Raw genomic sequence first — 16,229 nt, forward strand, 5'->3', positions numbered from 1 at the left:
GCTCCCTGCACAGACCTACATAGAAATTACACAGCCCAAGTGAGGACAGAGGTCAGCTTGCTTTTCCCTCCCATGACCCAATTTGTTAGTAAATAATTCACGATTCCAGCAAAACCAATTTCACAATCCCGCAGTGGGGCACCTCCGTGTCCTGAGAATTCCACTCCAGTGGGCCCCTGACGATGCAGCCAAAATGGGGGCTTGGTTAAACCGGAACGCACCAGGTTGCCGATTCTTTGTGCTCACTTTATGTGTTTCAAAAGCATTGTGGGATTATTGAAACTAGTTGGTGGGGGGCGCCTGGGTGGCTCAGTCGTTGAGTGTCTGCCTTCAGCTCAGGTCATGGTCCCAGGGTCCTGGGATCGAGCCCCACATTGGGCTCCCTGCTCGGCAGGAAGCCTGCTTCTCCCTCTCCCACTCCCCCTGCTTGTGTTCCCTCTCTCGCTGTGTCTCTCTCTGTCAAATAAATAAATAAAAATCTTTAAAAAAAATAAAATAAAATAAAACTAGTTGGTGGAGTTCCAGGTGGTCATTGGACTAGTCTTTCAACTTTTCTGTGAGTTTGAAAATAAAAATTGGGGGCGCCTGGGTGGCTCAGTAGGTTAAGCATCTGCCTTTGGCTCAGGTCATGATCTCAGGGTCCTGGGATTGAGCCCCGAGTGGGGCTCCCTGCTCAGCGGGGAGTCTGCTTCTCCCTCTCCCTCTGCTGCTCCCCCTGCTTGCGCTCTCTCTCTCAAATGAATAAATAAAATCTTTTAAAAAATGAAAATAAAAATTGGGGGGAGGGAGGACGTATGTAACTGTATCAACAGCCTAGTGTCTGTCCTCTGCATGGATTATTTTGAAACGTTGGCTGCACCTATTTTTTGAAACGTGTTTTAGTAATTGTGAATATGGATTCATATTAGCATTTTGAATATTACTTGAATGTGAAAGATAGACTTAAAAAAAAAAAAAGCAGGTGGTGTTTTAAAGGCTGTCCAGTAGTGCTGTGTTCATTCATTTCAAAGTAGAAGTGACAGTCCCCTTCCAAGGAGCTCCACACTGCCAAGGTCATGGGTGTATCTCTAGGAGGTCATAGTTCTCTAGAGAGAGCCACTTGAGCTTGGCCCTTTGTGTACCCACATTCCATAGTTATAGAAACTGCTGCTCGAGGTCCCTTCTTGCATACTGAACACTTCAGCTCTGGAACAAACAGGAGCGAATGGCAAAGCTGGCTGGCTGAAATCAACCAAGGGATGCATGGAGGGGCCTGAAGCTTGATTTCTGAGCATTTTGTGCCTTTGCCTCAGCAACAGAACCTTTGAAAATCAGAAACAGACTGCTTAGATAAAACTCGCCTTCGAATTTTGCTGAATCCCTCAACATTTTATTTGGCTTTATTTCTTTGCACCACAGTAAACCTTACTGAGAAATAATGTCAAATCATTTCGAGGAATTTCATTATGCGAAATAAAGCCTTTGATTTTCTTTCTTTCTTTTTTTTTTTTTTGGTCTCAGCCCTAACATTTAAATTTCTGGAAGATGCAATTAGTTTTGAATCAGTTCCTGCCTAATGAGTTGTGTGCCAATGGGAGGTAGAAGAAAGAAGAGGTGTTTTAATGACATCATTTTATTGTCATTAATACAGTGATTAAAAGACACCAAAAACCGGGATGCCTGGGTGGCTCAGTCGGTTAAGTGTCTGCCTTTGGCTCGGGTCAGGATCCCAGGGTCCTGGGATTGAGGGAGTAGGACTCCTTGCTCAGCTGGGGGTCTGCTTCTCCCTCTCCCCCTGCCTGTGCTCTCTTGCTTTCTCTCTGTCAAATAAATAAATAAAATCTTAAAAAAAAAAAAAAAAGATTCTCCCTCTCTAAAACAAAATTAAAAAAAAAGAGAGACCAAAACTATTTTTTATTGTAGACCCACAGATAAACTAAAAGTATGGTATGACCCTAGAAAGAGCTTTGTAGATCAATTACTCAAAGTTGCCAAACTCACCATACCGTAATGCACACATTACGCAACGTAAGGGCAGGGCCGTGTCTCAGAAACGGTAGCTGTTTGATGATTACAATAGAATAATACATGAGTATCACAGTATTATTCATAATAATATATGAAGCTGCATCATATCGTCCTTTAACCACTGTGCCCGTTTTAGAACAGACTCCTCCTCCGGCCTCCAAAGCTGGAGAAGGAACTGTGTAGTGGGGCCAAGGTCAGGAATGCAGATTTGGAGAGACCCAGGGTGGGGAGGGTGTTCGTTCCTGCAGCTTTAAAGAGAACCGTGCCTTTGAGAGTCAGATCAAGCTCAATTTTTATTTTTTAATTTATTTTTTCCTTTTTATTTTTAAGTAATCTCTACACCCAACGTGGGCCTCGAACTCACCACCCCGAGATCAATTGCATGCTCTACCAACTGAGCCAGTCAGGCACCCCAAGCTTGATTTTTATTCCAATGCAGCAAACATTTATTACTATTGTTACACTATTAATAAGTCGTGTGTTAACAACACATGTGAGGGGCGCCTGGGTGGCTCAGTTGTTAAGCGTCTGCCTTCGGCTCAGGTCATGATCTCAGGGTCCTGGGATTGAGCCCCACCTCGGGCTCCCTGCTCGGCGGGAAGCCTGCTTCTCCCTCTCCCACTCCCCCTGCTTGTGTTCCCTCTCTTCGCTGTGCCTCTCTCTGTCAAATAAATAAATAAAATCTTAAAAAAAAAAACCAAAAAACAAACACGTGAATACTATCTCACTTAAATCTTACAACGGAAACATTTATTTCTGTGTATTAAGGCTATTATTACTATGTCTTAAGGCTATAAGGCTGTGTATTAAGGCATAATATCAAAACAGAATTGAGTGAACCCTGCTGGCAAGTGGGAACACTCGGGACATCTCCACTTGCTCCTTGTTCTGCTTCAGCCAGAAGTTGTGACTTTACCCAGAAAAATATTTGGGAATTTGCTACATCAGCATTTGCTTCTGGTCTTTATTGCAGACAAGCTCATTGGGTTCTCCTATTTTATTGTGCATTACAGTTCACGTGTCATGTTCAAAATACAAAACCACATATTTGTAACTTTAAGGGAAAATAAAAGATTTTCAGTAGTAATGTTGACTACGCAACAAATTTTGAGATGGCTTTGGAATGTAACCGCCATGTAGAATGTGACTCCCTAGTAATATATTTTTTTCTTTTTACCAGGCCGACTAGAAGATCAATATATAATTAGATTTATCAAAGAAAAGGTGAAATCTATGCCTTGCAGGAATCAAGGTTATATTTTGGATGGATTCCCAAAGACCTATGATCAAGCTAAAGACCTGTTCAATCGTAAGTTTGAGTGTTCCCCTTATTTTTTATTTTTTTTGAAAGCTTTTCTTTCTTTGTGTAAACTCTACCCCCAACCTGGAGCTTGAACTCACAATCCTGAGATAAGAGCCACATGTTCTGCGGACTGAGCCTGCCAGACGCCCCTCCTTCATTTGAGTGCTTACATTCAGATAAATTGCAACGTATCATAGTAATAGTCACTCAGTTAAAATTTAAAAATCAGAGAGACTGTATCTAAAATACAGGCTTTTCTATTATTGGTTAGTTTTCTAGTTAACTTCTAGTTAAAATATTTTAATTTTTTGCCAAGCTGTCCATAGTGACAGCACATAATAAACACAACAATGTATATTTTGTTTTAATTAGAAGAAGATGAGGAGGAAGAAGAAGAAGTCAGAGGCAAAATGTTTCCCTTTGATAAACTAATCATACCTGGTAAGTTTAAAATATTTCTTGAAGGTCATATTTAGAGGAATGCCATTTTGCACCCAAACTATCTTTTCGATGTCAATAAAGCAGATCTCTCTCCCCTCTCTCTCTCTTTTTCTCTCTCTCTCTTTTTTTTTTTTAGGGAAAAAGGGAAAACGATACCCTTAAACATAAACTCTCAAGCTAGGGAATGTATGGGGGGCAGCAATCAGGAATACAGGAATACTAAGTTCTGAAATGGACAGAAGTCTCTTTGAGAATGTTCATTTCTGCTGCTCCCTCCGGGAACAAAGCACTGCGTGGCCAGTCCCCTGATGCCTTGACTTCTGAGTCAGTTGGCAAGATGACCAGGGACTGGACCCTTCCTACCATTTTAGGTGCTAGCCATGCCATCATCTTTCCCATCTTTCCCAAATCCAGGGTTGAGACTGGGCAGGTGCAGAGCGTCTCGGTTCACTGTCCATGTAAATACACAGTCGTTGCACGATGTCCTCTGGGAGTAAAGCATAAACAACGTATTCCACGAAAAGGGATTTGCTGAGTACCCAGCAGGCATTTCTTGTGGCCTTGCCTTGAACTTTTCAAGTTTTTTTTTTTTTTAATCAATTTGCATGCAGTATCATCATAGGAAACACAAAAACAGCTTTTTTCAGCAACTGAGCCCGAGGTCGTAATGGGGGGGGGGTGTGCTCACTTGCGTCAGAGTCCCCACGGGAGTCAGTTGATGACAGCTTGCCATGAAGCTTCTGGAAGCACTGGGGCTACCAGAAAGCAGTCATCCTCAGGGACAGATATTTACTGTTTGCCTGAGGGCCCTGAAGCCTGGGGCAGGAACTTGCAACAGCAAAGGGGTGGGTTGTCTTGGATTTCCCATGCACGTATGCATTGGGCTTAGAAAAAGTTAAAAAGTTAAAAAGTAAAGTCGATTAACCAGATCTGTCTGGTTTCTGAGAGTTTATCACTTCTGGGCAATATTCATTCATTGCAAACCGCATCGTAAATCCTCATGCTCTCACTGGGGCAGCTCAATGAACCATTTGTCTGTCATGTGCCCAGAACTGCACGAGATAGGAATTCCTTGAGCCTTTGCACGGTCCTGCCAGGCTGGAATTAGTCCCATGGTTACCTGATCCAGAAGCCAAAGCCCAGGGACTTACCCAAGACCGCCTCCCTGGTACACAGAATGGCTTAAATTCAAACTCGGCCTGCTCTTCCCACTGCCTCCAAAACACAGAACTAATGAAACCCTTCAGGAAATGGAATCACGAACATGAAACAGTCAACGGTTCTTAAGCGTGGTCCCCTGGGCTGCCTCCCTCTGCTGGATGTGGTCCAAATGGGTCGAACATGTCATCTACTTGGAATGTTTAGTCTGTTCATAGTCAGTTATCCTCTTTCTTTTTTTTTTTTAAAGATTTTATTTATTTATTTGAGAGAGAGCACATGAGAGGGGGGAGGGTCAGAGGGAGAGGCAGACTCCCTGCCAAGCAAGGAGCCCGATGCGGGACTCGATCCAGGGACTCCAGGATCATGACCTGAGCCGAAGGCAGTCGCTTAACCAACTGAGCCACCCAGGCGCCCAGTTACCCTCTTTCTGGAAATTGTCATTATTTTCTGTCTTCCTGGAAGAAATGAGAGGATTGTCTCATTTGTCCCCGGGGGATTTGAGTACAGGGAGGTGGCTGAGTGAGGACATGAGAGGCCAATGCCATTGAAAGCAGGGTCCCCAGAGCAGGCGGTGTGCCCCACCATGCTGGGTCGCGTGGGGAAGTGTGCGAGGCTTGGTCAGGAAGCAGGAAGCATCGAGGGGAAGGCTCAGCCATTGCCTTAACTGGGGTTTCTGTGGGAAAGGCGAGGCAGGGCCGAGTAAACAGCTTTTTTTTTTTTTAGAGGATTGGCTAGTTTGAGCCAGTCCCAGTGGGTTTTGCTCTCTAGTTCCCTGGTACCTGGCTCTGGGATGATTTAAGGCAGGGAAATATTGGCTTGGTGTGTGAGAGTTATAAAAAGGGGGTGGTCATCTTGTATATGAGGGCCATGCTCCTGAGTAAGTGGTTGACTATCTTTAGGAATTAGCTAGTCCTGAAAGGGGCAGTGTCTCTCTAGGTGTGTAACGCCCTCCGGAGATGTCAAAACATCGTAAGATACAGAAAATAATAAATCTGATTAATACAAGTCTCCGTGCTTGATTTGAATGATAACACATTTGAATCTGTGGTGACCCCGTCATAGGTGGTATTATCTCTCCTTGATAAATCATTGCTTTTTACAGCTGCTGCTAGCCTGCATCCAGTTCAGTTCTTTTCAGATCTCGTTGTTGAAGCAGACAAGTTTAAAGTCATACCTGCTTGGGGCTCCTGGCTGAGTTGCCACTCTTCATCTCAGGGTCATGAGTTTGATCCCCATATCGGACGTGGAGCCTACTTAAAAAAGTGAAAGTAAATAAATAAATAAATACAGTTGTATCTGCTTGATGACTATGGAAAAAATGTTTTAAAACACAGATTTTCAGGGGCGCCTGGGTGGCTCAGTTGGTTAAGTGTCCAACTCATGATTTTGGCTCAGGTCATGATCTCATGGGTCATGAGATCAAGCCCTGTGTCAGGCTCAGTGGGGAGTCTGCTTGAGATTATCTCTCTCCCTCTGCCCCTCTTCAAATAAATAAATAAATCTAAAAACAAAACAAAACAAAACAAAAAAAACAGGGGCACCTAGGTGGCTCAGTCGTTAAGCATCTGCCTTTGGCTCAGGTCTTGATCTCAGGGTCCTGGGATCAAGCCCCGCATCGGGCTCTCTGCTCAGCGGGAAGCCTGCTTCTCCCTCTCCCACTCCCCCTGCTTGTGTTCCCTCTCTCTCTGTCTCTCTCTCTGTCAAATAAATAAATAAAATCTTAAAAAAAAAAACATTAAAAAACCCCAAAAAACAAAACAACAAAAAACAGATTTTCACATGACTCTAGATAGCCAAATAAAGTGACCTCCTTGTTATATACAATCTTACCAGCAGAAATCTGTTACTTGCTATCCATAGTTAGCAGTACACGGACAGTAGATATTCCTTCTTTTAAAGAAAGATTTGTTTATTTGAGAGGGAGAGAGACAGAGAGAGCGCGCAAGTGGGGGGAGGAGCAGAGAGAAAGGGAGAGAGAGAATCCCAAGCTGACTCTGAGCTGAGGTGGGAGCCCAACATGGGGCTCGATCTCACAATCCTGAGATCATGACCAGAGCTGAAATCAAAAGTTGGATGCTCAACTGACTGAGCCACCCAGGCTCCCCAGGACAGTAGATGTTCTGAATAATTATCTCGAGGTACTGCAAAATCCTGAAGTTCTGTCTGAATCGTAAGAAAGGACTTTTAAAAATATCATCTGGGGGCACCTGCTTGGCTGAGTCAGTACAGCAGGCAACTCTTGATCTTGGGGTCGTGAGTTCAAGCCCTACCTTGGGTGTAGAGCTTACTTAAAAAAAAAAAAAAAATCATCCAGTGGGAAATATATTCCATCACGCTAAAGTTCTTTGAAATCTGGAAGCCAAGTACATCACTCACTGTTCATGGTACTTGATTAACTGGAATCTTCCTTCTCCCAATCACTGGGGAGAAAAATACACCATTGCATTTTATTTTATTTATTTTTATTTGTTTATTTTTTTAAAGATTTTATTTATTTATTTGTCAGAGAGAGAGACAGAACACAAGCAGGGGGAGAGGCAGGCAGAGGGAGAAGCAGGCTCCCTGCCGAGCAAGGAGCCCGATGTGGGACTTCATCCCAGGACCCTGGGATCATGACCTGAGCCGAAGGCAGCCGCTTAACCGACTGAGCCACCCAGGTGTCCCCAGCATCGCATTTTAAAATTCTTAGATTACTAACAGAATTATTTTCATCTAGATGCCTGACGTCATGGAGCTTAACTAGATTCAAATTTCAGTGAATTTATTGACATAATTTCAATTCAAGTACTCTACCAGCATTTGGAGGTCCAGCTGTCTCCTCTCCTTTTCAAAATATAGCCACTCATGAAAATCAAATGATCACAGATGAGCATCTAAACTAAATTAAGATAGGTCAGAATAGTGGCAGCATCAGACTATGGTTATGAATTTATTGGATCTTGTTCCACAAGCTCTGTCCTCAACCTTTCTTTTCTTTTCTTTCTTTTTTTTTTTTTAAAGACTTTATTTATTTGAGAGAGAGAATGAGAGAGAGAGAGCACATGAGAGGGGGGAGGGTCAGAGGGAGAAGCAGATTCCCTGTTGACAGGGAGCCCGATGCGGGACTCGATCCAGGGACTCCAGGATCATGACCTGAGCCGAAGGCAGTCGCTTAACCAACTGAACCACCCAGGCGCCCCTCAACCTTTATTTTCACTGTTAACACACGAAGCAGATGGTATTCAATGGACATCCACCTGCCCCATAGGCACACTCTGCTCTGGGCTCTGCTCTGTACACTTACTTTTCTCACTCACTCAAGAAATCTTATTAGAATGCGTTTGAGTGAAAATGGCATTATTATGTGGCAAACCAATAGAATTTAATTAATTAATTAATCTTTAAATGTCCCAATAAAACTTGATTTGCAAAATCAGATGATGGGCCGGATTTAGCCCACAGGGAACCAATACAATTTTAGGATAAAAATTAAACCATTTCCATGCTTTGCCAAACTCTTACAGGTAGCAAGTTATTTGCAATACACCTGGTTAATGATCTGGGCACCCGTGTACTCTGACCGTGTTGAGAACCTCTGAGAATAGTAACTCACGTAGAAAGTCTATTTCACTGATGTGCACTTTAACCATTCATTCCCTCAACAAATATCTACTGAACTTATACAAGAAGCTGGAGAAACAGCTGCTTTCATAGTTTAAAAGAAAATCACAGGTGGCGAGCGCCTGGATGGCTCAGTCGTTAAGCATCTGCCTTTGGCTCAGGTCATAATCCCAGGGTCCTGGGATCGAGCCCCACGTCGGGCTCCCTGCTCAGCGGGGAGCCTGCTTCTCCCTCTGCCTGCCGCTCCCCCTGCTTGTGCTCGCGCTCTCTCTCTGTCAAATAAATAAATAAAATCTTTTAAAAAAAGAAAAAGATAAAGAAAATCACAGGTGGGTGAAATGATCCCCATCATTAATCTGATCCCCGTGTCCAACATCAGATAAGCGCTCTGTTGAATGGAAGGCAGATGCTTCCTAGCCAATTGCATTAAGTTAGAAGAGAGCTGGATCCTTGGGAAATTAAAATCCCAAGGGGAGTCCTTGTTTTTATTAATTTGCCAAATTGGCCATCAGTTTGCTCAGCCGCTAGTCTCTTTGGGAGCCTGTGATGCCGTGCTGGGAAAAGGGCGAAGTGGGGGTTGACTGGGAGGCGGTTGATGCCACAGGGTTATCAGAGATGCGCTAATTCCGATTTCTGCTGCTTTTTGTTATCGGATTTGTTTTTATTCGATGATTAGATTTGCTACTATTTGCTATTTGGTATTAGATTTGCTATTCTTTTTGTCATTAGAGATTTGCTATTTCCAATTTCTGCCGCTTTTTTTAAAAGGGAAGGAAGGAAAGAAGGAAAAAATAGAAAAATAACAGATCTCACAAAATACCAGCTGGTTGGGCCTCATCAGGTAGTGTCTGGAAATGTCAGTGATTTGTATCTACGTATCTTCCATGAGAGGCAGCAAGGAGGCCAATCTGTCATGAGGTCTAGCCTGGTAACTGGACATTTCGGGTTAAGCACTGGTCCGGCCACCAGCACCTGCTAGTTTGCTCCTTCATCCTTGGGTTAACTCAGGAGCCTCTCTCTCTTTCCCCAGAGTTCGTTTGTGTGCTGGACGCCTCGGATGAGTTCCTGAAGGAGCGGGTGATGAACCTTCCTGAGAGCATCGTGGTGGGGACCCATTACAGCCAGGACCGCTTCCTCCGGGCTCTGAGTAACTACCGGGACCTCAATACTGAAGATGAGACTGTCATCAACTATTTCGATGAGATTGAAATCCACCCAACACATATTGGTATGAAACGAGCTCAGGACTAAGGTGAATGTGAAGAACCATTGCCAAGTGTCAGGACCGCCCCCCCCCCCACAAGGCACCCCAGCTGCCTGCCTGTCATAGGGCTGGGGGTGGGGACGGGGAAGCAGAGCTATGTCCCTGGGGCCAGGAGGTCACAGGATAAACAGGGGAGTGCTCCTCCTGGGGAGTTCTTCTACTTGAGGATTTGGTGTGTGTGTTGGGGGGCGTGTTGGGTATTGTTATATGAAAACATACACATATATTATGAAATCGAATACCAAATTGGCATTTTTTTTAAAGGACACTTCAAAGATATGTATATTTGCTGCTGGCTGCTTTGGGTCATTCTCCCAGCTTCCTCGGGGGCAGCGTTTTGTCCCTGTAGCATTGCAGGGCCCTGGTGTTCTTCATGGAGCCCCTCCTGGCCTTTATCCCGGCCATCTGACCCCTCCACTGCTACTCAGAAAGCAGATTGTTCTTCATTGCATTCCTCTTTGTTTCCAGTAAACACTGAACTCAGATCTTAGCACCCAGCAGGTACTCAGTAAATAGGAGCTGTCATCAACCTCACCGTGGTGTCATTGTTCCTGGCTCCAAATCTCCGCTGTCATAAATGTTTCTACTCCCCTGGGCTTTGGTGAACCGCTAAACTTCCTTTCTGGCTTCCTGGATCTTGACATTTCTTCCTCCCCTGGGTTTGCTGAGAACCCCCTAGCCTGGTGGAAGCTTAGTGGCCAGGCCAAACCCCTGAGGGCCTCTCAGGGTCTCTCTTTGTCCTCAAGAGCCAGATGGGACAGCACCTGGACCCTGGAGTGCTGGGAGGGGTAGCGCCAAGGAACGACGTCCGCATGAGGCGGAGAGCTGATTTCAGGGCTGGTTCTGCTCATCTGTGTTTTCATCTGTGAAATGGGAAAATAACCCCTGGCTTATAGAGTTGTTCCAAATGCAGAGATAATAGGAAGTGTCTGGAGTACCGGGAAGTTCAACATGTGGTAACTAATTTTGTTATTACTAAGGCATAACATAGCGTGCTATTAAGCAATAAAAAGATAATGCAATTTATAAATCTACAAAATCCATTTGGCACCCGCGGAAACAATTGGATTTTGTCCTCATCTGGACGTGTCTGTACACATTGGACCCACGTTTTCCATGTAAAACCTTAGGATTTGAATCTACTTATGGAAAGTAGCTCACCCTATTTGATTAGAGAACTGGGAGAGAACGGTGAGAAAATTGCACAAAAACAGTGATTGCCATCTTTTCAGTAAAGCTCAAAAAGGTATTTATGGAAAAATCAGGAGAGCCCCGGGGAGAAATGTTGAGAAAGACAGAAATGAGGGGGAGGAGTGGATGAGTGGTCATTGCGTTCCTGTCTCATTCTGTGCCCGTCACATTTGGCCTCATCTCTACCCTGGATAAGCAGGAGATGACGTAAAAGGGAAGGGAGAAATAGATCTTAGGGATGGGTGTGGGAGAGGGGTCAAGGTCAGGAATGCAGACCAGCCTCAGAAGGATCAGGAATGGGGCTGGCACCTACATTTTCTCTCTGCACCTTTGGACTCCTCTTCTCTCTTGGAGTCTCTTTCTTTCCAGCTCTTTGGACCATCATCTCTCCTCCATCACCCTCATGGTGAACTGGGGCCGCCCCACAACCCAGGAGTTTCTACCCTTGGAGCCAAGCCTAGAGCTAGACTTTCCACCCTAATAACACATCCCTAGAAGGGCAAATCCAAAGTCATGGTTTGGGCAGGTTCCCACCCCCAGTCAGCAATTCCCCTGTCCCAGGGTCAGGGCCAAAGTATTGGTTTGGGCAGCACTAGTCTCCAAACGTGAGCCTCTTCAAAAGTGTTTCAGAGCACTTTCAAGCACATCAAGTTGTAATTACTCTGTTAGAGAAATTGGGAGAAATACATGTAAATGTCAGGGCACAGGCAACAAGTGGAATATATGAGTTTTGTATTATTTTGGTTTTGTTTGCTTTTTGGGGGCTGGCTTCCTCCTACCAAGTGATACATTGACCCAGTTCTTCCCCTCTTCCCGTGCAGAAGCTAGAGGTGCCTCTAGTCTGGGTCAAGGTCATACTGTAGGAACATAGGGAGCGGGCATGGCCGTGGTTGTGCCTGGGGCGGGGTGAGAGGAGCCTTACCCCTAGGAAGGTCTGAGGTGCTGAGAACCAAAATCGCCCACTGCACACCCTTCCATGGGGGCACCTTCCAAGGGAGTGGTGTAGAATTTAGTGTTGAGTGACTTTGTGGAGAAACCCGTTATTTACCAAGAAGCTGCTGTGGGTTTTTTGTTTTGTTTTGTTTTTGGTCTTGATTTTTTCTTTTTTTTTCAAGATTTTATTTGACATGGAGACACAGCGAGAGAGGGAACACAAGCAGGGGGAGAGGGAGAGGGAGAAGCAGGCTTCCCGCTGAGCAGGGAGCCCGATGCGGGGCCCGATCCCAGGACCCTGGGATCATGACCTGAGCCGAAGGCAGACGCTTAACGACTGAGCCACCCAGGCGCCCCTTGGTCTTGATGTTAACATTAGTCAGATATTCTGGAATTTGGACTTTTCCCTATTCAAATAGGCTAACTGAAATGGTTTGTTTTTCTTATGAATTGGAAATGTATCCCAGGATCACTGAGTCTCAGATACAGAAAAAAAAGAAATGGAGGAAATCCTATCTGGTTTTCAACAAGTGCGAACTTCCTTCTGTGGAAACCCCCATAGAAGCATCTTTCTCTGCTTGGATGCTTCCAGGGATGGATAACTCTTTTTTTTTGAGGAGGTCCTTCTGCCCCCCCCCCCCCAACTCAAAATCAACGCTGTCAGAGCTCAAAGACTGAGACCCAGTCTTCCAGCCCTGGGACTCCCAGCCAAGGCGCTGATATTTGCCAGCGAGCCAAGAAATCCTGAACCGTGCTGGCCACTGGAACACCAGTGCGGTCATTTCCATAACGTACCATGGCACATTTATGGGAACAAAGAATTTTCCGGAATGTGATCTCAGAGTATGTTGCAGAATGTATGTGTGTGCTGATCTCCTTCCTCTCTCCTGGTATTTAAAGATGTAGGAAAACTTGAAGACCCTCAGAACAGACTTGCCATCAAACAGCTCATCAAAGAGATCGGGGAGCCTCGAAATTATGGTTTAACGGATGAAGAAAAGGCAGAAGAGGAGCGGAGGGCTGTGGAGGAGCGGCTGGCCAAGGAGGCGATGGACGAAGCAGAACGGGAGGCCAAGGAAGCCGTGGAGTTGGCCGAGAAGATCGCTCGCTGGGAGGAGTGGGTGAGTGAGAGTGTGGATGGGTTGGGGGTGGGGGGTCAAGCCATTTAGGACAGCTGCATTTCCCATCCTGCTTGAAGAGAAATGTCATGGAAATACCCAAGCACGTTTTTTGTTTCGTCATATGACCATTTCCTAAAAGGTGCCCTTGGTCTTTTGCTTGGGATAAATAATCACGATAACAGTAACTAGCTGTCACCAGGAGTACTGATAATCCAGATCCCTGTAACTGGGTCCCCTGGTGCCACATGGCAACCTTGGGATTTCCTCTCGTTTTCCTCCATTTATCCATCTCACCTGGGTGGTCGGCCTCCTTCACCCTCTCAATCCCCCAAATCACGGAGTCTTACCTATTCTGCTTCCGAAAATCGTACTCAGATCCACCCACAGCTCCTCACTTCTGGTCAGGGTCGGAGTTTCTCGCCAGAATTACGGTGCCTCCTCACTGGTCTCCCCACGGTGCACCTGTCCCTTTCCAGCCTGTTCCCATGCTGCCGCTGGCCGTCCTCCTAACATCCGGATCCACAAGAGCAATTCCCTGTTGAAACGCTTCACAGGCTTGCATCACTGTGAGACCAAAGTCCAAACTCATTATGGGGGCCCTCAAGGTTCTGGCTTGATGCATTTCAACAACCCACTATCTGCGCAACTAACTTCCTCGCTTGCTTTGAGTCTTTCCTAAAAGGTCATCTTTCCAAGGAAGCCTTTCCTGCACACATTTAAAATGTCAACCCCATGGGGCGCCTGGGTGGCTCAATTGGTTAGGCGTCTGCCTTTGGCTCGGGTCATGATCTCGGAGTCCTGGGATCAAGTCCAGCGTCGGGCTCCCTGCTCGGTGGCGAGTCTGCTTCTCCCTCTTGCTTTGTGCTCTCTCCCTCTGTGTTCTCTCTCTCGTTCTTTCTCAAATAAATATATAAAATCTTTAAAAAAAATGTCAACCCCTGCCGCTCCCCATCACCTGTCCTATCCCCTTTTATATTCCTCAATTTCCCTCTTTTTGCATTTATTCTCGTGGACTATTTATTTTATATATTTATCTTGTTTATTGTCTTTTCTCTGCGCAGAATTTAAATCACAGGAGGACAAGGATTTTTGTCTATGTAGTTCACTACCATACTTCCAATGCCAAAAGCAGTGCTTGGCATGTAATAGACAGTCAAGTATTTGTGGAAGGAAGGGGGAGACAAAGGAAGGGTGTCCTTATGCACACATCTTTGGGTGCCTGTTATCTCCTTAGCATGAATTCCTGAATTTTGTTAGATCGGACTACAGGTGGTTTAATTTTTGATACATATTTCGAAACTACCTTCTAGCAAGGGTAAAGCAGCTCACACCTTGTCTACCAGTGGCTTTCCCTTCACTTCCTCTAACCCTGCTTTCTCAGTTTTGCTCACAAAATATCAACCTGATAAACAAAACCCCAACCCACTGCTTTAATGTTCATCTCTCCGGTCAGGCATGTAACAGCTCTTCCTATGTTTCTTAGGTTGCACGTTTTCTCTGCTTGTGTTTGGGTGGTGTGTCCTTTTCTTAGTATTTTGCAAGAACAGCTCCTGATAAGGTAGTGTAGTCATAGAAACACGAATGGCCTCAGGAGACAAGGGTTTCCCAAGCTGTGTTGCTAGCGTCCAAGTCTTGCTCCTTCTCCTTGTAAGTTTGTGGCTCTGTGCCTCCGTTTCTCCATCTGTAAAAGGAGGATGATGATAGTACCTGCTTCATACAGCGACTGGGGTGAGCGACGGGATGGGGGTGATGAGTCAGTATGTGCATAAATATTCGGTCAGTGCCTGGCAACCTGTGTGCATCTCGTGATAGCCTAGCTTTTTAATAATCTGTTGCAAATAGTTTTTCTCAAACTCATCGGTTATCTTTTGGCAGCACTTATGGTGTCTCTTCTGGACATAAAGAAGTTTTATGGTGGTATGTAGTCAAATCCATCAATCCGTTTCCCATGTTGATTTCTGGGTTTGCTGTCTTGCTGGGAAAGACTCTTTTCGAACAAATAATACCGGTTAGGACTCTTTATCTTGCAAGTGACAGAAAAGCAAACTCCAAATGGCTTAGAAATAAAGAAAACTTATGGATTCACAACAAAGTCCAGGGGGGTAGGGCTGGCTTCAGGCAAGGCTTGATATAGTGGCTCAGATGGTGTTACCAAGGACCTGGGGTCCCTATCTCTGCTCTGCCCTCCACATTGGCATCATCCTTAGGTTCTACGTGATAAAAGTGCTTATCCTTTACTAACATCCAGAGCCGGGAGGTGGGCTGGACTGATGGGCTTAAGTCCCACCTAAACCACCAGGCTAAGAAGGGAGACTTCTCAAAGGAAATCTGGAAATTACTATTTCCAAGAGAGGAGGGCCCATATGCTGAGCAAGGAATAACACGCGGCCACCAGATGAATGAGTACCTTCTAGACTTTCTATTAGCACTTCTGTGATTCTTTCCTTTGTTCCTTCCTTCCCATCCCCCCACTCTTACTTTCTTCATCTGGGCAGCTAAAAGTTATCTTGATTTAAGAAGTGAGTTTGGGATCCAGTTTAATATTTTGTAGATTAGTACTAAACAGTTGTTATAACACCATTTACATCTTTTGTCTGCTGTTTGCAATGCCATCTTTATCATAATGTGGTGACCACGTACAGCGGTATCCGGTTCTAACGCACTCTGCGGTGAATCGGGTGAAAGTGTTCTCCCCTTTCTGTCTGTTTACCCCAACCCCCAAATGTTCTATTTGTAGAATAAACGACTAGAGGAAGTGAAAAGAGAAGAAAGAGAATTACTAGAGGCCCAGTCTATTCCCCTGAGAAACTATTTAATGACCCACGTTATGCCAACACTGATGGAGGGGCTGAATGAGTGTTGTAAGGTCAGACCGGATGATCCTGTTGATTTTCTGGTAAGAGATTTTTTTAAAATATCAATTTGAAAATAAAAGATGCCTGAATCTAAACAGAAAGCTAGTTGAGATAGAGAAACTGTGTGTCTGGTTATTTGGGAAATAGCCTCTAAGACCTTCACAGTTTATAGTAAGATATTCTTACTCATTTGAAAGTAAAGATTTATGGGGGCGCCTGGGTGGCTCAGTTGTTAAGCGTCTGCCTTCGGCTCAGGTCATGATCCCAGAGTCCTGGGATCGAGCCCCGCATCGGGCTCCCTGCTTGGCGGGAAGCCTGCTTCTCCCTCTCCCATTCCCCCTGCTTGTGTTCCT

At 45.1% G+C, this 16,229-nt stretch overlaps 2 protein-coding genes across 2 annotated transcripts in view; one reads left to right on the forward strand and one right to left on the reverse strand.

The window, feature by feature from the left end:
* AK7 (adenylate kinase 7) overlaps positions 1-16,229 on the forward strand; it is a 68,306-nt gene that overhangs the window by 50,123 nt on the left and 1,954 nt on the right. The window contains exons 13-17 of the mRNA XM_032405889.1: positions 3,188-3,316; positions 3,683-3,751; positions 9,543-9,740; positions 12,801-13,021; positions 15,759-15,917. Coding sequence (XP_032261780.1) covers positions 3,188-3,316; positions 3,683-3,751; positions 9,543-9,740; positions 12,801-13,021; positions 15,759-15,917 — 776 coding nt within the window. The remainder of the gene's footprint in view (positions 1-3,187; positions 3,317-3,682; positions 3,752-9,542; positions 9,741-12,800; positions 13,022-15,758; positions 15,918-16,229) is intronic.
* LOC116633279 overlaps positions 14,005-16,229 on the reverse strand; it is a 16,276-nt gene continuing 14,051 nt past the window's right edge. Inside the window, exon 2 of the mRNA XM_032405890.1 lies at positions 14,005-14,702. Coding sequence (XP_032261781.1) covers positions 14,640-14,702 — 63 coding nt within the window. The 3' untranslated portion in view covers positions 14,005-14,639. The remainder of the gene's footprint in view (positions 14,703-16,229) is intronic.

Source organism: Phoca vitulina, unplaced genomic scaffold (assembly GCF_004348235.1).
Source record: "Phoca vitulina isolate PV1807 unplaced genomic scaffold, GSC_HSeal_1.0 scaffold7, whole genome shotgun sequence".
Lineage (NCBI taxonomy): Eukaryota > Metazoa > Chordata > Mammalia > Carnivora > Phocidae > Phoca > Phoca vitulina.